The sequence below is a fragment of the Phascolarctos cinereus genome, unplaced genomic scaffold (assembly GCF_003287225.1).
Source record: "Phascolarctos cinereus isolate Bilbo 61053 unplaced genomic scaffold, phaCin_HiC Scaffold_9;HRSCAF=440, whole genome shotgun sequence".
In the NCBI taxonomy this organism is placed as follows: domain Eukaryota; kingdom Metazoa; phylum Chordata; class Mammalia; order Diprotodontia; family Phascolarctidae; genus Phascolarctos; species Phascolarctos cinereus.
In genome coordinates this window covers 66,411,254-66,433,129 of record NW_027556402.1, presented here as the reverse complement: position 1 = coordinate 66,433,129, position 21,876 = coordinate 66,411,254, and the positions used below count along the sequence as shown (strand labels likewise).

The 21,876-nt window shown below is 38.9% G+C and overlaps 1 protein-coding gene and 1 long non-coding RNA gene across 8 annotated transcripts in view; both read right to left on the bottom strand.

Moving 5' to 3' along the window:
* Positions 1-3,819: 3,819 nt before the first annotated feature.
* On the bottom strand, positions 3,820-7,124 carry LOC110222596 (uncharacterized). The gene is made up of 2 exons (XR_002328436.2): positions 5,975-7,124; positions 3,820-4,237 (listed from the first exon to the last, which is right to left on the bottom strand). It is a non-coding gene; the product is annotated as an uncharacterized LOC110222596 (long non-coding RNA).
* A 6,299-nt stretch (positions 7,125-13,423) lies between these two features.
* The window catches only part of IRF2 (interferon regulatory factor 2), a 182,905-nt gene continuing 174,452 nt past the window's right edge, over positions 13,424-21,876 (bottom strand). For all 7 annotated transcript variants that reach the window (XM_078149045.1, XM_078149044.1, XM_078149043.1 and 4 more), the window contains 2 exons: positions 21,439-21,485; positions 13,424-19,403 (listed from right to left, as the gene is read on the bottom strand). In XM_078149045.1, coding sequence (XP_078005171.1) covers positions 19,095-19,403; positions 21,439-21,485 — 356 coding nt within the window. In that variant the 3' untranslated portion in view covers positions 13,424-19,094. The remainder of the gene's footprint in view (positions 19,404-21,438; positions 21,486-21,876) is intronic.

The window sequence follows — 21,876 nt, the reverse complement described above, 5'->3', positions numbered from 1 at the left end:
TTCCTATAGCTTCTGCCTGCCACAGCCCGGGTCATGGAAATACGGAAGCATCCAATAAAACAACAAGCATTTATTAAGTACCTACTATATGACAGAGCTCTTCCTAGGCACTGGAGATAAAAACATAAAGAATGAAACCTCTATTTTCAAGGTACTTTCAATTCCAACAAGGAATACAAGTATGTGTGTGTGTGGATGCATGCATATACATGTGTACGTATATGTATATACACACTATATGTAGCATGTACAGAATAAATATAAATAAATGCAAAGTAATTAATTACAAGGTAGTGGGAGGAAGGGAACTGGCAGTTGGTAGGGGGAGGGGTGTGGAAAACTGCCATGAAGAAAATGGTGCTTGAGCTGAATCTTGAAAGAAGAGAGGCGTCTCTTAGGCAGAGGTGGGGAGGGAGTACATTTCAGACATGGAAGGAACAGGCAGTGCAAAGGCATGGTGATGAAAGATGACGTGCCCTGTGTGAGAACAGAGTGAAGGTCAGTCTGATTGGATTTCAAAACATGGAAGGTGGAGCCTGGAAAGATAGACTAGGGCCAGGTTAAGAAAGACTTTAAAAGCTAAACAGAGGAGTTTGCATTTGATCTTGGAGGGAATAAGAAGCTAATGGAGTTTATTGAGTAATAAAAAAGACCATGGTCAGACTTGGGCTTAAATAAAATTATTTTGGACTAGAGTGGGGAGAATCTTGAGAGAGGAAGACCAAGATGCCATAGTCTAGACAAGGTGACCTGAACAAAGATGGCAGCTTTGTAGGCAGAGAGAAAGGGTAGGATTCCACACATCTTATGAAGGTAACCAAGGCAAGATTTAGCACCTGACTGGATAGGTGGAGTGAGAAAAATGAGGAATGGATGAGAACATTGAGGATATAGACCTGGGTGGTGCCTTTAGCAGAGATGAGGAAGTTTGGAAAGGGGGAAGTTTAGGAGGAAAAGTCAATTTGTTTTACTTTGGATATGTTGAGTTTCAGATGTCTCCTAGATACTGGGTTCAAATGTGCAAGATGCAGTTGGTGATATGGGACTGAAACTCAGGGAACAGACTGGGGCTAGATCGATAGACTAAGAGTCATCTGTAGGGGAATGATCATTAAAGCTATGAGAGTTGATGGAGTGGCTAAGATGGAAGGGATAGAGATGAGAAGAATGGTCAGGAGAGTCTTGGAAAGACTCACCATTAGGGAAAGTGAGATGGATGATGAGCCAGCATTTAGATGGGTAGGAAGAGAGAAACAGGAGAGAATATTGCCACCAGGAACAGAAAGAAAGGGGGAAGAGGGGAAGAGGGAAGAAGAGAGAGGAGGGAAGGAAAAAGAGGGAAGGGGGGAAGGGAAGGAGGGAGAAAGGGAGAGGGAGAAAGAAAAGGAGAGGGGGGAGAAGGTATGTAAGAATAGGATAGGATGATTAATAGCAAGAATGCCGTTTCAATGACCTCTAACGCAGGCATATGTGAAGGAGAAGTGGGAGGGCTCAGGAGGCGTTGTTAAGGGATGCAATAATTGTTTACAACAGTAGTCGGGTATTCTTTGTCCGAGGCCTCAGGCATTTTGCCGCTGTTCAGGACTTCCTTTGGCACACACAAAGCATAAGGAAGGGCCTTTATAGATACAACAGAAGAATGGCTGATAGGGGCCCAGTACTGCTAGTATTCACAGAGTTTAGTGCCAGGGGATGCTAGGGAATGTTTAACAACCAGCTCTTCAAAAAAAGTTTTTATGCAAGGTTCATTTTTAGGGTTAATCTGCATTATTAATACTTCCTCATCAGTTTCTTAAATCTAAACTAGACATTCAACAAAACAATAAATCAAGCCAAGGTTTTTGGTGTTTGTAAATTTATGAGGTGTAAATGTTTACATTAAAAATTTAACAGTCTGCCCAAGAACTGGTTTGAGCTGGTTATAACACACTTCTGAGGCAGCTAGGTGGTAGAGTGGGTAGAACACTGGACCCGGAGTCAGGAGCACGAATTCAGATGCTGCCTTGGATACTTGTTAGCTTTATGTCTAGGCAAGTCATTTAACCTCTGTTTGCCTCAGTTTCCTCATCTGTAAGATGGGATAATATCTACCTCTAACAGGGTTGTTTTGAGGGTCAAATGAGTAATCAAATGTGTAAAGTGCTTAGTACAGTACCTGGCACACAGTAGGTGCTATACAAATATTGACTTCCCTCCCTTCCCCCCTTCCTCTTTGAATCCTCATGCTTGCATGGAGATGCTATTTCCAGACTTGTGCTATGGAAGGTCCTGATCTCCACTTCAGGGAGTATGTACATATGTGTCTTTTGTGATTGTTTCCTGTATGTTTACTTCCTAGTAAAGAAAGGCCGTTTAATGGTTTGCCAAGTCATAATGGAGAGTACATACAAAAAGACAAGAAGAGACCAAATCTGGCTTTGTCTCCTGCTGGCAATCCAGAGAAGGCATTCTACAAGCCTCTGGGTAGAGAGAGAAGCTTAGGTCTTTATTTCTCAACTCAAGATGCCATGTGCCTTTGCCCACAAAATACTGCTGGCTTTCTCTCTCTGATATGCTTCATTCTTTTCTGCTTTTAGGTGAATGAATATAAGAGCTGAAATGGACTAGGTCCAGGAACTGGAGGCCATACTGGATTGGGCAGCCGTCATGCTCCATGACGGCCTGAGAAGCATATTGCCTGACCCAGCATGGTGGTGGGTCAACTCAGCAATGAAAAAGTCACGCTCTCCAAGGAAGGGAGTGACTTCCAGAATTAGTTATGCCGCATTTGGAAGTGAACTTAATGGGTGCAAATGCCTTGTAACAACCTCCTAAAACTATGGTGGTAGAGTATGCCTCCATCGGGGAGATGTATTGGTATTTTGGTTCTTATTATAAAAAACTAATTGATGTTAATTGATTATCAGTGACATTGAGGAGATATCAACTAAATTATTAGGGCACTAATTATTGGTATTGATTATACTGAGGACAGATTAATTAGTTCTAGGTGATTGATACTGGAGGGAACACATCAGAATGGAGGCCTGAGTTGATAGCATGAGAAGAGTCCCACTGCCCCCGAAGGGGTATCCCTAGAACCCTGACAGGGACAGCAGCCATACTGTGGACACTCATCTCACCAGTGCTCATGTGGGTTGGGAAAGTAAATCCAGAGTCTCACTACACAAACAGGGAAAGTCATTTTGGCAGCCAGACTTCTTTCCAGTGCTCTGCTACATAGATCTCATTTGGCTCTTTTGTGTTCCCTCTTGTCAAGAGATTCAGCTTTACATTTGTAAAACAAGGTCCAATTTAGGAATTTGTTGTTGCTCAGTCATTTTTCAATCACGTCCGACTCTTTGTGAATCCACTTGGGGTTTTCTTGGCAAAGATACTGGAGTGGATACTGGCACTCTATCCACTGCACCCCCAATTGCCCTCTAAAATCTGCTTTTTAGCTGGTGCCCACAGACAATATCAGAGTTAGAAAGAGTCTTTCAGCTATCAGAAGCAGCATCTATCTTCCTTCTCCTCTAGCTCAACTCTCCTGCGTTCCTGCTTGTGGTAAGACTGGCAAAAATAGAGAGAAGGGTGACCAGAGGGCAGAACTAAAGCAACGAGTAGAAGTTGCAGAAAGGGAGATTTCAGTTCCTAGTAAGCATAGCACCTGTTCCCCTGTCCCAGTTGTATTCCACCCTTCAAATGTTACTCCAGGTTAGAGGTATGTTAGAGATATGTCATCATTCATTTAATCCAGCTCCTGAGACCCCATCAATGTGTTTCTTGTGTGAGACAACCAGAAGACACGTTAGTTTAAAGCATAAAAAACAAAAAACATTGTATGGTATTAAATATAATTTAATATAAGATAAAAAAAAAAGCTTTCTCCTATATGCACAGGGATACATTCTCTCATAAGTTACCATACTTCCAGTACAATAGGAGACATCCTTGGGGAACATGCATGACCAGGAAATACAAAGAACGGGGCATGCATGTTAAAAACACATGTGATCAAAGTTCACATGTATCTGGGACAACTTATGCCTCTTCTGCTGCAGAATAGCTGGTGTTCTGGTCTTTTTTTAAAAAGCTGAGCTGGGGTCCTCACTGCTTTGTCATCTCTGCCATGATTTTCTTCTAGGTGGGATTGTTACTCCTGTCAGGTGGAGGGTGTCTGCCAGGTCTTAGTGAAGGACTTCCTTTCAACCTCTTCGTACTCCCGGTTACCATGAAAATCAATTCAGAAGCAGCACTGAAAAGGACAAGGTCGCACTGATGACTTTTTTCTACGTTCCTCCTAGCAACAAAATCACCATATCCCCTATACAATTTCCCTTATTTTTCTCTAGACTGCATTTGGGACCTGCTCTGCCATGCCTTGGGTCTTCATTCCAAAGCTTCACTCTACCCCTGGGAAGTAACCTTCACTTCTATGGCCTCTCTCTCTGATTGAATGGCTCTTTTCAGGGCCACTATTTAAAGAGGATGCCCAGACCAGCCATGTCTCATTCCTCTCCAGGCTATACCCCAGACTTCTACCATGCCCTATTCCCAATTTTTTAGCATCCTTTTGTGTTATCTTCCTTCACTGGAATGTAACCCCCTTGAGAGATGGGACTGCCTTTATTTCCACTTGTATTTGAATTCTCAGCACTTAGCTTTAACCTAGACCATAATAGACCTGATAAATGCTTGTAGATTGATTGACTGCAAAAAAACAGAAACAAAAAACCAAAAAAACCCCCACTTTCTCTTGATTTGAGCTATTGAAAAGTGGAATGGGAGGGGAGAGATGGGGAGAAAGTTTGAAACTCAAAATCTTATGGAAGTGAATGTTGAAAACTAAAAATTAAATTAATTAATTAATTAATTAATTGAAAGAAAGAAAAGTGGAATGGGCTGCCTCTGTAGATACTAAGCTCCCCATCGTCAGAGATCTTCAAGCAGAGTTTAGATGATTCCGAGCATCTATGATTCTGGAGTTGACCCTTTGTTCTTTCCCTGTAACACAATGACTGAACAATTGACATGTAACATGCTTAACACAGTGCCTGGCATATAGTAGGTGCTTAATAAATACTTACTCCCTTCCCTTTTCTCTATGTAGCCTTCCATTCAATTCATTACAACTAGAGCATAGCATATAGCATTGGATACTGGGGAAGAGGAAAAGCTTCAGTAAGACATGGAGTGTAACTACATAACTCAATCATTTGATTCTAGATGGGAAATTTAGTTCTTTCCCCAGATTCCTCAGTGGAATCAGAACTTCTGGGCCATTGCCAGTTTGTTTGTTTTTTTTTTACTTATATCTTGCCACTGGACTCCTGATGACTCGGAGGAGAGAGTGAGGCTGACGCTTTGCACAGCCCTGCTTCACTTAAACCCAATTAACTTGCAAGTCAAGACATCACCTTCTTGATGTCATTGGTCCTCTTTGAGAACGAAGGATGAACTACAAACATCTAGAATCAGAACCAAACCAGTTCCCCCTTCTTTACACCTCCCTAGCTCTACTAATCTAGAAACACCCAGCTCCAACTCCACTTTCATGGAGTCTAACAACTGACATTTCCGGCAAATTCTAGTTGGCGCCTAAGATGACTAACGTTTCTTTTCAGTGGGGAGAATTTTTAGAAATCCATTTTGAGTTGCATTATTTTAAATCAAACTTTCAGTCACAATATTTAATTTTAAAGAATTTTTCTTTCATTTATTAAGTTAAATTTTATTTTATTTAGATCTGCATTCTCTGCCTCCCATTTCTCTCTCCCCTCACAAATCGAGAAAGCAAGAAAAACAAAACCCTTGTTATAAACACGTATGGTCAAGAAAAACCATTGGCCTTTTCAAAAAAAAAAAAAGAGTCTCAGTCCTCCCTCTGAACTTCTTTTGAGAACTGCCTATTCATGTCCTTTGACCATTGCTTAATTGGGAACTAGCCATAAGAACCAAAACAACCACAGGGTACAGTATATAGTATGATTACCTTCTATGTACATCAAATGAGGTCGCTTATGCAGTCCATGCTTTCCTTCCCACATTTCTCCAGGGTCCTGGCCATGATTTAGCTGAGAGTTTGAGTTGTAGTTTATGTTCTTAATAAAAGTCCATAGTGTGATTTTTTTTTCATAGTCTGTGGGGTCTCAGCTAATTTACATTTCTAAGTATGAAAATGAAACTGCATGCAAAAGATGGTTTCTGGATTTGGAGCCCAAAGACCTGGGTTGGACATCTGGTTCTAACACTCACTAGTCATGTGTGACCTTAGGCAAGTTAATTTACCTTTTGTGGCCTTCAATTTCCTCATCTAAAAAAAAAAGAGGGAGGTTGAACTCAATGATCTCCAATATTCTTTTGAATTCTAACATTTTAGGATTCTGTGAACCACACACCTAACATTGTACTTGGGGGTATAAGGGAAGGGTCAGACCCAGGCCATGCTCTCACTGAATTTGTAATCTAGCTAGAGAAACAAAGGGCAGCTATATGGTGCTGTGGATGGAGTGCCAGTCCTGGAGTCAGGAAGATTCTTCTCCCTGAGTTCAAATCTGACCTCAGATACTAGCTGTGTGACCCTAGGCAAGTCACTTGACCCTGTTTCCCTTAATTTCTCATCTGAAAATGAACTGGAGAAGGAAATTGCACAGCACTCCAGTATCTCTGCCAAGAAAACCCCAAATGGGGTCACAGAGAGTTGAACTCGACTGGAAAATGAACGACAAGTGACACAAAATTCACATACAAGAAACAATGAGAGAGGAAACAATACTAGGGAGAATATAAGCCAAATGCTTAGTGAGGTGACTTTGTATAAATGCCTCAGTCACTCATCAAAATGAGGTCTCATCCAGTCTCATCATCCCATAATTCTGTATCTCACCTGTCTGAAGAGCAGCAACACAAACATGACAAACTGGACAGCTCCTGGTGCTGGCTTCCCTGAACTCAACAGCCTCTCCCATACTGTGGCTGTGCACGAGCTGTCTCTAACACCTGGAATACACTCTCACCTCTGCATCTCAGAATGCTTAGCCCACTTCAAGGCTCAGCCCATGTGCCATACCCTAGGTAGTGCAGCAGGTACAGCTGTGAGCCTGGAGTCAGGAAGACCTGAGTTTAAACCCTCTCTCAGACACTTCCTAGCTGTGTGACTCTGGACAAGTCACTTAACCTCTGTCTGCTTCAGTTTCTTCAACAGTGAAATGGAGATAATAGTAGCATCTACCTGAGAGGGTATAGTATATAGTATTATTACCTCCTATGTACATCAAATGAAGTAACATATAGAAAGAGCTTTGCAAAACTTAACTTTGTATTTAACTTAAATTATACATATATAAAATTATATAAAGTATATTATATATAAAATTATATACAGTATTACCTCTTAAATACATCAAATGAAGTAACATATAAAAAGAGCTTTGCAAAACTTAGCTATGTATTTAACTTAAATTATATATATATAAACTACATATAGTGTATTTTATGTACAAATTATATGTGGTATATAGTATTATCACCTCCTATTTACATCAAATGAAGTAACATATAGAAAGAGCTTTGCAAAACTTAACTGTGTATTTAATTTAAAATTATATATATATAATCATATATAGTATATAGGATTATTACCTCTTACATACTTTAAATTAAGTAACATATAGAAAGAGCTTTGCAAACCTAAACTACATAATAACATTGTTATTATAACTGTTATTACTACATCTTTATCCATGTGGTAAAGGTGTGGAATAAGAAGTAACCAGCTCAGGTGATTCACTAGCATCCTTCAGATTTCAGGAAAGACCAAGGAAGGCCCTGAACATATTGGGTGACCCCCTCGTGGCAAAATTAGGGTAGGATATAAAAAGAATTACACAAGATGGGCAGCCAATGAAGGGGATAGTATCTGCATCATTGAAGGGAACGTCAAAATCAGCGAGGTCATAGATCTGTCTGAGGAACTGAATCAAGCAAACAAGCAACAAACGTTTATTAAACACCTACTGCCTACTACACCCCATGCTAGAGGCTAGATTGAAAAGACAAAAGTGACACGGTCACAGTCACAGTCACAGACGCTCAAGGGACTTATAGTCGATGAAGGAGACAACATGTGCATGTGTATTTGTGTATACAATATACAAATGTATACATTTATATTTAAATAGATACAAGGTAATTTGGGTGGAGAGGCACCAGGAGCCAGAAGGATCATGAAAAGTTTCACATAAAGTCCTGAACCCTTTCAGCAACCTGCTTAAATCTATGGATCTCTTTCCAGAACAACATTTTTAAATGCATAAAATAAAATGCAGAGAATTATAAAGGAAACCAATTATATTGAAATATGAACTATACTGAAATAGCAAAATGGTTTTAAAAAACAAATTCATAGACCCTAGATTAAGAAGCCTTCATGTAGAAGGTAGGGGGAGTTTCAAGCCTTGAAAAAAACTAGGGATTCTGAATGATTACATAGATGTAATCTCCCTGAGGGCAAGAAAGCTTTTTTTTTTGTCTTTGTAGCCCTGGTCCTATTTTTGCAGAGAATATGTGTTTGATAAGTTTTAATTTTAATTTACTCTACTCTGCAGGGTCTGAAATGGAATGGACCTTTTTGGAGTTTGGAATTTTCACCTCTAATACTCACAGATGGGCACATTCATGATTCTGGCCCCTCAGCAGCACTCAGGCTCTTTGTGTCAGACTGGAGAATCTACCGGTGTGGACAAATGTTTGCATTTAGAAAAAGACTCTTTCAGAAAGCAAATTTTACTAGAAACTGAACCTAAAAAAAATTTTTTTAGAAGAGTCCAAAGGAAGAGAACATCTTCAAGTCAACCCCAGCAGCTGCAGGAACAGTTTTGCCCGTCCACCTCACCGTTTCCACCACCCAGACTGCCTTGTACAGTTTGTGTGTGGTTTTGTTCATGCTGTTCAAGAGGGGTTAACCAAGCTGCTGTTGCACAGCCTTAGCAAGATAAATTCCACCCAGACAGCGGCCCTTGTTTGAACATGTTTATTGGACTTGAGAAGCTGACCAGACCCGCAAAGAGCAGCTTGGAGAAAGAAATGTTAGGCTTTGGGCTGTGCTGTGTGTGTGTGTGTGTGTGTGTGTGTGTGTGTGTGTGTGTGTGTGTGTGTGTGTGTTTGTGTGCGTGTGTGTGTATGTGTGTGTTTTCTTCCTCAAGAAATATAAACAGCTCTCCAAAGCCTCTTGTCAGGAAATATGTTGCAGCCCTGGAAGCTAGGCCCCAGGTTCTTGGACAGACTAATTTAACACTAAAACGAGCTCTGAGGCCTTACCACTTCCTTCCTTCCAGTCACTATTTTCAGTAGCGCTGTCGCAGAAACCCTGCACCTGTTGTTGGAGGTAGTTTGGCCAGAATAAGAGAGCTCTTCAAAAATCTTCCATTTGCTGTAGAGGATTGGAGGGTGCCTCTTCTACAGGGAGTAATGGAGAGAGACCAGGGCTGAGCCAGAGAAACCAAGAGGCTCAATGGTGAGGGGACAGCAACGTGGGGACTTAGGAGAATTCTTCCCTCAGGATTCCAGAGCAGAGATGGAAGGAACCTCAGACACCACTCAGTCCAAGCCCCTCATTTTTCAGATGAGGGAACTGAGGCTGTCTGAGAGAATTAAATGACTTGCCCAGGGGCACACTGTGTCTTATGTACTGAAATAAAGCTTGTGCATTTATTTTTTTCTTTCCCTTCCCTTTTTTCTCTCCCCCCCAAGGAATAGCAAGTTGTACATACTAGATTTGCAGTTGCATGTGTAATCATCTTTTTTTATTATATTATGTTATGGAAATGCTTCTTTTACACCATAAATTTAAAATAAATAAATAAATGTTTAAAAAACAAATAAAGCTTGTTTTTTGCTTGTTAGCCATCTGTGCATGGGTGAGAAAAACAGGTATGTTTCTATGTGTGAAGTCATACCCTCTCAGCCTCAGTTTCCTTCTCTGGGAAATGGGGATAATATTTTCCACCTCACAGGATTGTTGGGAGGATCAAATAAGATAATAAAGCAATTTGCAAATCTTAGACTCCTTTCGAGGGAGAAGTATACATTTCCACTTTATTTGGTTCCTTGTTGTTACCTATATATCAGCCTTTACATTCACCTCTGAAGAGCTCAGATCACTTCATCTCCATTAAACTCCACTGTGATAGAAAGGGAACAGCAATTGGCCTGAGAGGAAAGCGTGCTGGATTCTAGTCTTGGTTCTGCTACTGCCTAACTTTCACGCTATGGACAAGTCTTTTGACTGCTCAGGGCCGCAGACAGGTAAGCCCCAGAGCCCCAGCAATTGCAGCACCCCATCCTCCCACACCACTGTCACTGTTGTCAATGAGAGCAACACTTGGGAAATTGAGACCTGACAACTGACCCTAAGGTTGCTGCAGCCCCTTGCCATTCTCCTCAGCAGTTACAGCAACCAAAGACCTCGAAAGAAAGCTCTGGCCATTAGAGTTCTTGGTAAACTATAGTGTTCAATGTCAGACATAGATATGGCTTTAACAATGGACATGATGGTAAAGATTCATTACCATCTGCTTTGGCTCCCCTCCCTGAGGACCACGGGGCCTCCCCATCAGACTGGAAACCAAGACATCCAGGAAAGCTGGCTCTTACTGCTTGACCATAAGAACTCTCTGGCTTTTTAGTTTTTAATCTCCAGGGCTTAGTGAACTGTTTATTGTGTGGGTGTGAAGAAGAATGGGGACTATTATTTAAATGATAGCGGCAAACCTATGGTAACAAAGCAAAACCCACAAAAGTGTGCGTGCATATGTACACATACATATATAGGTGTGCACATATGTGTATATATGTATATGTGTGAAAAAGAATGGTGGTCATTATTTAAACGACAACAGCAGTAAATCTATGGCAACAAAGCAAAACTCACAAATATATGTGTGTGTGTGTGTGTGCGCGTGCATATGTGTATTTATATGTGTGTATATGAAGAATAGTGACTATTATTTAAATGACAAAATCTACAAATGTGTGTGTGGAGGTAGACAGAGATAGAGATAGACATGCATATACATGTGCACGTATATGTATTTACATTTATATGTATATGTGTATATAATGGTGTACATGTGTATAGATGTATATGTGTATATTTGTATGTGTACATAAATGCATATGGGTGCATGTATGTATGTATGCATGTATTGGTGAGTGTATATGTGTATGTGTGCATATGTGTATGTATATATATGCATTTGGTGCATGTGTATATATGTATATTGTGCATATATGTATATCTGTATAAATGGGTGTGTATGTGTATCTGTGTGTATATGTACATATGCATGTGTATACATGTGGGTGTATATATGCATGTGTATATATGCATATGTATGCATTTATGTATATGTATGTGTGTATATATGTATACATATTTTTAAAACATATTTTTTTCCGTCCAAATTTATGGACTCTCTGAAATCTCTTCGCCTTTGACTTGTCTGCAGCCAAAGGTGAAGAGATTTCAGAAAGTCCATAAATTTGGATGGAAAATAAAAATAACTTTTTGTCTTTTCATGAAGTGCACTGGCCCTAGTCAAAGAATCTAGGTTCCAACCCTGCCTCTGACAGTTACTGTTTGTCTAACCTCAGACAGTTTATTTCACTTGCTGGGCCTAGGATGCCTTATGTGTCCAATGGACTGCATGGCCTCTGAGATCTCTTTCAGCTTGAGATCTAGGACCCTCTGGCCACACTTTCTTTGGCTAATGGAGATGTAGTTTAGGGTTGGATCAGGGAAATCGTACCCTCCTCCATCCCCACCCCTAACTGAATTCTTCTTGGTGCTAAAAAATTGAGCAGGGTTACCTGTATCTTATTTTCTCGGACTGGTGGAAAACAATCACTTTGGGGGAAAAAAATCACTTTGTTTTTCTTTGATACTTTTCAAAGTTCTGCCAGTTTTTCAAGTTCTCACTAGCAGTGGAATAGTTTCTTAAAACTATTTTGATTCTGCCTCTACATTCCCACACCTGTGTATATGTTTATTACATTTTCTCTGCTGACAGTTTACTAAGACTGGTCACAGCTGCTAAAGGCGGGGAACAAGCCGTCCCAGAGATAATCAGGGAAGAATTTTATCTGGAGTCTGTTTTGACTCTGATGCCAGCAGGAAAGGACCCGGGTGCTCCGTTTGTGTGTGGGATTAAGGAGGAAGCAAGAAAGGAGGATGGGGAGGAGCTTCTTAACCTTAGGCCACTGGACCAGCTTTCCCTGGCCTTCCTCTGTTCTGCCCACTGAAACCTACCGCAGAAGGCTTATTCATTCTCAAAACTTCCACAGCAGTGGCTGGGCTATATTCGTTTTGCATTTTTCCTTTTTAAGTAGCATACATTAGAGTCCTGCTTTACCATTTTGTTCTTTTGGAAAATTATACCCCTTTGATGTTTACTATCTGTATGGCCCTGCGCAAGTCATTTAATCTCGTTGGGCCTCCGTTTGCTTATCTGTTAAATGGGGGAATTGGACTGAATGACCTGAAAGACAATATTTGTAAAAGGCTTTGACATGGACTGAGGACTCTTTCCTCATTTTTAAACCCCTCACATCGGAGAAATTAAGTGAGAACCATCATGAGACCTACAAAGAACCTACTAATTGAGGTAGATTAAGAATAGCCATGGGCAGAATACTCAACCACAAGAGGCCAACCAATGGAATACTAATTTCTTTTTTAATTTAAGGCTGGATGATTTTAAGACTGCTAAATAAATGTGCATGCCTGAGTTGCAGATGTACATGTGAGTGTGTGTGAGTGTACCACTGCAAACTCAGATAAGCATTAAAAAAAAATAAACCCTTTGTACTTCCCACAAAGGTGCTTTTCATGAATCCTCTCACCACCCATGCCCACCCAGAGGCCCACCCTTATACCCATACCCATTCCCACTCTTACCCTTCAGAGGAAGGGGGAGGTAGGTTTTATTTTTCTGACCTTATGGGCCAATCAGAGGCCTGCAATTTTGGTTCCTGACTAGCCCAAGGTTAATTAGTATCTTTCTCCCACATACATAAGTAGGATAAAGAATAAAATCTACTAGGATTTAGGATTCCAGCTCAGCAACCCAAGCAGAGGGCACTTCCTATGCCAAGGGCTTTGGAGGGGAGATCAGAACAAAGAATTATTGCTATTTGTAAGCTAGGCTAGAAGGGGGGAGCACTCCACTGAGGACAACAGATTTACTTAGATTTGTCCACAGGTGGGCCCTAAATCTTGCTATTTTTTTTTAACTGACTACTTCTAAGTTTTATTTCTGTGTTTTCTTTTGACATTACAAACATTTACAGATTACTTCCATTTCATGGGAGAGCTCTTCTGACAAAGCAAAACACCTCAGTAAAGTTAATAATACAGTGACCTCATCCGAAAGTACATGCAACATTTCACATCTGTAGTAACTCATTTATTTTTTTTATGAACTCCCACTTCCACACCATTGAAAAACAATTCCCATAACAAATATGTGTTGTCAAGTAAAACAAATTTTCTCAATGGCTGTATAGAAAATAGATGTCTCACAATTCATCCTAAATCCATCATTTCTGTGTCATGGATAGCGTGCTTCATCTTTGGTCCTATGGAATCATGGATGTTCACTGTATCAATCATAGTTCTTACAGTTCTCAAAGTCACTTGTTTTTTTTTATTGTGTAGTTAATGCTTAAATTACATTCTTGGTTCTGTTCCTTTGATTGTTCATCAGTTTATATAAGTCTTCAAAATTATTCATTTTTATAATAACGATGTTATAGTAGAGGTTGTCCTCCTGGCTCTGCTTACTTCACTCTGCATCAGTCCTTATAAGTCTTTGCATGATTCTTTGAACTCATCCATTTCCTCATTCCTCCTAGTATAATACTCCATCACATTCATATTCTACAAATTACTTAGCCGATCCTTAGTTGATGGACAGCCCTTTTTCCAGTTTTTTTCCTACCACAAAAACAGCAATTACTGGTTCTTGGGGTTTTTTTAATGGGAAAGACCTTTTTCTGTTTTTTAAAAAATATTTCTTTTGTGTATAGACTTAGCAGTGGTATAACTGAGTCAAAACATGCATGCACACATGTGCACACACACACACATACATACATACACACCCCCCACACACATGCACTTTTTAGTAACTTTTAAAATGTATTTCCAAATTGATTTCCAGAGTGGTTGTAGTCATTGCAGGACCACTCAGAATTCACCAATATGCCTGCTTTGCCACAACCCCTCCAACATTTAAATTTTTTTTTTCTGTTAACTTTGCCACCCTGTTGGGTGTGAGGTAGAATTGCAGAATCACTTTAATTTGCATTTCTTTAATGAGTAGTGATTTGGAACATTTTTTTTCATAAAGCTATAGATAGACTGGGTATTTTGCCTTGAGAACTGTATGTTCATCTCAATTTGGGGATAGCTCTTTTTCTTCTAAATTTGAATCACTTTGTTATGCATCTTGGAAATGAACCTCTATCAAAGAAACTTGCTGCAGCATATTTTTTTCCCCTCAGTTAACTGTTTCCCTTTTAATTTAGTTTTATTATATTAGCTTATACAAAACATTTTTAATTTTATATAATCAAAATTATCCAATTTTTTCTTTTGGAAGTCTCTTTATTCCTTGTTATCTCATGAACTTTCCTCCTATCCAAAGATCTGTTAGTTAATTTTTTCTACACTTCTCTAATTTTTTTTTATGATATGACCTTTTATATCTAGGTCAAGTACCTATTTGGAAGTGTTGGTCTAAACCTAATTCCTTCCATGCTGTGTAGTTTTCCCAGCAATTTTTGTCAAATATCCTAGTAACCTGGATCTTTGTATTTATCAAATATTAAGATACTAGATACATTCTGTGTGCTGTGTATATATACCTAATCCGTTCTACCAATTGATCTATTTTTTTTAACCAGTATCAAATTGTTTTAGTAATACTGCTTCCACAGTATAGTCTGGTATAGTAGTGCCAAGCCCCCTTCATTTCCATTTCTTTTCATTATTTTTCTTGAGGTTCTTGACCTTTTTTTCTCCACTTGAATTTTTTTTATCATTATTTTCTAGTTCTTATAAAGTAATCCTCTGGTAGTTTGATTGAATGGCATTGAATAAGTAAATTAAAGTAACATCATTTTTATTATGTTTGTTCATCCTATTAATTATTAATGGTCCTACAATATTTCTGTAAACAGTTGTTTGTAGTTGTATTTATAAAGTTCTTGTGTGTGTCTTAAAAAGATAGACTCCCACCTATTGTATACATTCTGTGATAATTTTAAATGGAATGTATCTCTTCCTGCTAGAATAATACAGACTGATGGGTTTTGTGGATTTTACTTTAGATCCTACACCTTTCCTAAAGTCATTCATTGTTTCAATTTATTTTTAGTTGACTATTTAGGGTTCTTTAAATATACCATCATATCATCTGCAAAAAAATTATAATTCTGTTTCTTCTTTACCTGTGGCTGTTAAAAAAAAATCCTTAATTTATTTTTTCTTGCCTTGTTGCTATGGCCAACATTTCTAGTACTGTATCAAATAGAAATGGTGAGGATGTGATTGGTAACGATTCCCATTTATTTCCATTACAAATAATGGTACCTCTTAATTTTAGATATACACTATCGGTCATCTTAAGGAAGAATCCATCCATTTTTATATTTTCTAGTGATTTCCAGAAATGGGTGTTATTTGTGTCAAAAGGTTTTTCTGAGTTTGATGGAAAAAGTCACATGATCTTTGTTGATTTTTTTTTTATTGTTTTCCTAGTATTAAACCAACTTTGCATCCCTGGTTTAACTCCAACCTGGTCATAATATATGCTCTTTGTGATATGTTGTTTTAGTCTCTTCGCTAATATTTTTTAATTGCATATATGTTCATTGGTGTGGCTTTCTTTTTCAGTTTGGATTCTCCCTGGTTTATGTATCAAGACTATATCTGTGTGCTAGAAGGAATTTGATAGGACCCCCATCTTTTGATTTTTTTGCAAGTAATTTATTTAATATTGGAATTTATTCTTTGATAGCATTCACTTGGTCTTAGAGTTTTATCTTTCAAAGTTCATTTATGATTTAATTTCTTTTTATGAAACTGCATTGTTTAAATGCTGTCTTGTTCTGGTCATTTAAATGTGTTCTATTTTTATAACTATCCATTTATTTCAAGTTTTTGGTTTTGTTGGCACTTAGTGGGGCAAAGTATTTTGGCTTAGTAATTTATGCACTTTTTCTCAAACAACCAGCACCTAGTTGTTTATTCAAGGGTATTTTTTTTTGTTTTCAAGTTTGTTAATTTCTTCTTTATTTTTTAAGATTTCTATTTTGATATTTAATTGGAGTTTTAAAATTTTGTTTTCTAGTATTTTAGTTGCATCCCAATTCATTGATCTGTTTGTTCTCTTTCTTGTTGATGAAAATGTCCAAAGAAATAATTTTTCTCCTAAGGACTATTTTGACTATATTCCCCAAATTTTGGAATGTTATCTCATTATTTTCATTATCTTTAATGAAATGATTTATCATTTCTATGATTTGTTCTTTGACCCAACAATTCTTTAGGATTATGTTTACTCCAGTTGATTTTTAATATTTTTTTCAGTGACCTTTACATAATTTTTATTGCATTGCATTCAACAAAGGAAATGTAGAATATATATTTTTTTGTTTTCTGTAGTTGTTTGTGAGGTTTTTATGTCCCAGGACATGAATAAATTTATAAAGATGATATGCACAGTTGATTACATATATATATATACACACACACACACACACACATATATATATATTACACGCGCACACACACACACACACACACACATATATATATATATATATATAAATCCATCCAAAAATCATCAGAAAAATAATAGCTAATTTTTCTAATATTCTGTTCAGGGCTTTAGCTTCTTTGTTATTTATTTTTTGTTAGATTTATCTAGGGCTTGAAGGGGTAGATTGAAGTCTTGCTTTTTGGCACTCTGCCTTTCAAAGAGGCAAGGCTGGGACATAGAGGAACCAGCAGGTTTTCTACAGTTCAAATAGTGTGCAAAACCTCACTGGTGAGTGAGAATTATTATTCCCTGTTGTAGTTCTTGGTTCCAATTTCTCTTTTGGAGGAAGACAGGAGCTGTCTTATAGCTTGTCATGTTCCATTTAATGAGCGTCTATCTTAAAAGGGCCTCTCCTGAGAATCCTGGTCAGTATTCCACCAATTCCATCCCGTTTCTGATGGACAGAGGCAGCTAAGTAGCAAAGTGGATAGAGTACTGGACCTGCAGTCAAAAAGACCTAGGTTCAAACCCAGCCTCGGCTGGTTACCACTTTGTTGACCTGCAACAAATCATTTAACCTTTCTGTGCCTCAGTTTCTTCACCTGTAAAATCAGCACATACCTCATAGGGTCATTTTGAGGATTAAGTGAGACAGTATGTGCAAAAATAGTTTGCAAATCTTAAAGTTCTATGTAGATGTTACTAGCTATTATTAATTAATATTAACTAATATTGATATTCATTATCTCTGAGTTCTGAAACAAAGCTAGAGCCATTCAATTTTGTTGGTATAAGGTATAAGAGTCAGGAAATTCCTTCCATCAATTCAGGTTGGCACTGTCTTTCAAACATATGGTCTACGACAGTTCTTAACCGGGGCTCCATAGATCAAAGGGGTCCAAGGAAAGAATTCAGAATGTCTATGAACATGGATGAGAATGAAAAATTATATCTTTATTTTTAATTACCTCTATCTGAAATTTAGCATTTCTTTCAGTTATGGTTTTTTAAAAAGTATTCTGAGCAATCTGTAGATTTCATGAGACTACTGAAGACATCAATGAGACACACACACACACACACACACACACACACACACACACGTTAAGAGGCTCTGTCTTAGAGAGATGCCTAGAGCATTGAGAGGTTAAATGACATGCCCAGAATCACATAGCAAGTATGTATCAAAGGCAGGACTTGAACTCAGGTCTTCCTGGGTTTCTAGGATCACTCTCTATGCACTATGCCTTGCTGCTCTGAAGCAGACTATAAACAAAACCAGGCAAGATGCTCATTAAAAATTTAACTTTATATCATATTTATTTATTATCAATCCACAGGATAATTTGATTGCTACACGAGCTCATAAAAGCTATTTCACCTTTACAAAATTAAAAAAAATGTGCCACAAGGATGTAATAATAATTGCTGATAAACAAGAAAATGAATTTTAAAATTATAAATTTGCTGTAGAAAAGATAAAAAACAATTATATTCACTTTAGAATTTTTACCTTGAATAAAATATTCCCCTGTATAAAAAATTAAAAAAGCTTGCTCTGGTTAGAATTAGAGTGTTTGTTTTTCAAATCTGGGAATTTGCATAATATCCTCATGATAGGTTTATTATTGTACCGCGTGGCATTCAAGCATAGCAGATTAGAAACGTTTTTTAAAAAGCAGTCTCAAAATGTGACATCTGTACAGAAGATCAATATTCTTCCCCCCTCATCCTTATGGACATGTAGAATGGATAGACTTTGGGGGAGAAGAGGACAGGGAAAAGAGGGGCTCTGAATGTGCCATTAATTTAGAGCAAGATAATGAAAAAGGCCTATTTGTAAGTGCTTTCATCAGATAAGGTGCAGAAAGCAGACTGCAATATTGCTAGTACTGCATTATATACATATTCACAAAAAAAAAATTTTTTTTAATTCCAGCAAGTTCACATTTTCTCTTCCATTCCGAGGCTTTCCGTCTTGCCCTGGCCTTGACTATGAGAGACGCAGTCCCCAAGCGAGGGTACTGATGGTCCTAGGAAGTCCTGAGACTTGAAGAAGCCGGCCCGAAGTTCTGTCCTGGGAGATCCAACAGGGTTTAGAGAGACTTACTGATAGGCTGGGGTCCTGAGTTTAAAAAAAGCTCCAGTACTGGAGTAGGACATAGCAATCAATGTTCTATTGTCAAGGCTTTCTCCCCCCTTCGATTTGTCTAAAGTAGGTGTTCAAAGAGAAAAATAAAATATAAACGAACAGACGAAAACAAAAACAAGGAAACCCCCAACAAAGGCTTAACAGCTCTTAACTCTTGACTGGGTGATATCAGACGTTTTCTTGATGACGCTGGCCCGGGTCTCCTGGTCGGGACGACTGCTGGTGGGAGCCTGAGAGACTGAAGACGTTAGGGGGAGGTCAGCGAAGAGAGGCCAGGAGCTGTTGTAAGGCATAGGACAACTTTCCTCCTTGATGGTAACCTGGAGATCCGGCTTGTTGGAGGTCACGAAAGTTGCCATGCTGGGCAGCAGGTAGCTGTTTCTTGTCCCCATGTTGCTTAGGTACTGTTTGCCTTCAATGTTTCTTTTCAGCCAATGTTGCCGTCCCTTTCAAAGAGAAGAACAATTTTAAGAGCTTTTTTTTTTCATTTCAGAGAGGTTTTTAAATTACTTTGCTTTAAAATAAAACATTAAAAAATGCTTTTATTCCTCCGGAGAATAAATATGTTATCGTCAAATGCATTTTTTTTAGAGTCACAGAACTAAAAAGTACTTTTCACTAAACAATACGTATATGTGGTTATTTGTAACTTAAGCAAGGATTTCCCCTCACTCATTCCCATTCTCTGACTATAAAAACAGAGATCCAGAGTGGGAAGGGGCCTCAGAGGGCATTCGGCACAACCCCTTCATTTATAGATGAGAAATTTGGGGCTTGGCACAGAGATGAACTGCTCTGCCTAAGGTCACACAGCTAGTAAGTGTCAGAGGCAGGATTTGAACCCAGGTCCTCTAACTTTAGAGCAGGGCTTCTTAACCTATTGTGTGTCTGTCTGGACCCCTTCTCTGAATGTTTTTAAATGCAATAAATCGCACACACAGGATTACAAAGAAAACCAATTATGTTAAAATACATATATGTATGTGTATGTATCTATATATACTTATATATACATCTATGCATATGTGTGTATATACGTCTACATACATATGCATGTTACATAAATGCTCAATGTCTGCAGGTTAAGAATTCTTTCCTCTATGCCATACTAACTCCTCAAAGACAAGACCATTATGTAAAGGAGGAAAAGACGGCAGCAGATCAGTTTGGGGACATCATTCTTCTATCTATCCCCAAATTAAGAATTATTAATTGGGTTTCATACTAGTATGCTATGCCTCCTCTGACTCTTGCTATGAGCTAGAGGGTCAGTGAACCCCTGCTTTAGAGGAAATGAAATCAGGAACTTCTCAGCAGGCAGCCTTAATGTTCCTGTTAGCTTCCACATTAGTTCAAGGGAATCATCAATGCCTTCCAAGCATGAAGCTGGGGTCCAGCCATGCAGCTTTGAGGAAAACATGGTGAGATGTTTAATCCCAGAATATTCAGTCAGAATTTATATGCATATCTTCACACATTGTCCTTCAAATCCAGGTGCTTTTCCTTCCCTCTCTCTCCTTCTGCTCCTCTGTTTCTGTCTCTCTTTCCTCTCTCTTCCCTCCCTTTTCCCTCTGTTACCCCCTCTCTCCCTTTTGCTGTTTCTCTTTCTCTCCTTTCTCCCCCCTTCTACATATTCCCCCCTCTCTTCCTCTCTTCCCACTTTGCTGTTTCTCTTTCCCTCCTTTCTCCCCCCTCTCCTTCCCACATCTTCTACATCTTTCTCCCCTCCTCCCTTTCGCTCTCCACCCACTTTGCTGTTTCTCTTTATCCCCTTTCTCCCCCTCTCCTTCCCACCCCCTTCTACATCTTACTCCCCTCCCCCATCTCTCTCTCTCTCTCTCTCTCTCTCTCTCTCTCTCTCTCTCTCTCTCTCACACACACACACACACACACACACACACACACAGCGAGTTAAATCAGAAGGCTCTCTATCACCATTACAGCCATTTCCTGTCATTGTGTAATCACTGTTGGGAGGAGGGAAATCTCAAGGAGGCAGGCCCAGAATCAAGATAAAACAGAAAAACAACTGCCTTGGCCCTGGTTCACAGAAAGGGAGAGAAAATCAAGCTATATGTGGAGTGCTTGGCTCTTCTGTATGTTGGGTTTGAGTTATGTGGTCCTGACCAGATGACATTTCTACTAATAACTTAAGGTTTCCTGTGGTACTGACCGGTTGCACAGGACTCTCACTTTATAATTTTATTTTGATATGCATTTTTAAAAAAGCACCACTGTCTCTTTTTTATTTTCTTTGTTTATTTTCTCCCATCTAATTCGAATGGCCTGATTTTAAAATTCGTGATCCTTACCAGAGCAGAATGCAGCAACCAGCCAGCCTCTGGCACACCTCCCCACCCTTACTCCATTCTCCCTACCCTCCAACACATATATTCTCTAACAAATGTTAAACCGAGATGGTATTTGGGAATACTTTTCCCAAAGCACCTCTCTCAGGGTTCAACACCCACCCACACTCACCTCTGTGCTTTCTTCATCACTTGGCACACTGTCTGTTGTTTCGCTTTCTGTTAGAGAGATAAAAATTTAAAAAAAGACCATAATTCCTGCAGTTCACAACAACACGGGGTTCACACGTCATAGAAACAATGGTTATCTTTCTTAAAAGGAGTAACGTTGGGGTTACCCCAAGCAAAATTGGGGTTAATATTTTGTCGTCTCTAAAATCTGAGCTCTTTGAGGGAAGGGACTGTTTTTGCCAACATTTGTATTCTTGGAATGGCATAGCCACGGGTCCAACAGGTGGTTCTTAAAAGTGCTGACCATCTGTATAGTGGAAATAGACCTGGGTTCAGAGTTGGAAGACCTAGATTTGAATCCTAGATCTGATACTAGCCAAGTGTGGGCAAGTAGACAAGTCGTTGAACCCCTGAACCGTAGTCTCCTCTTATGGATACA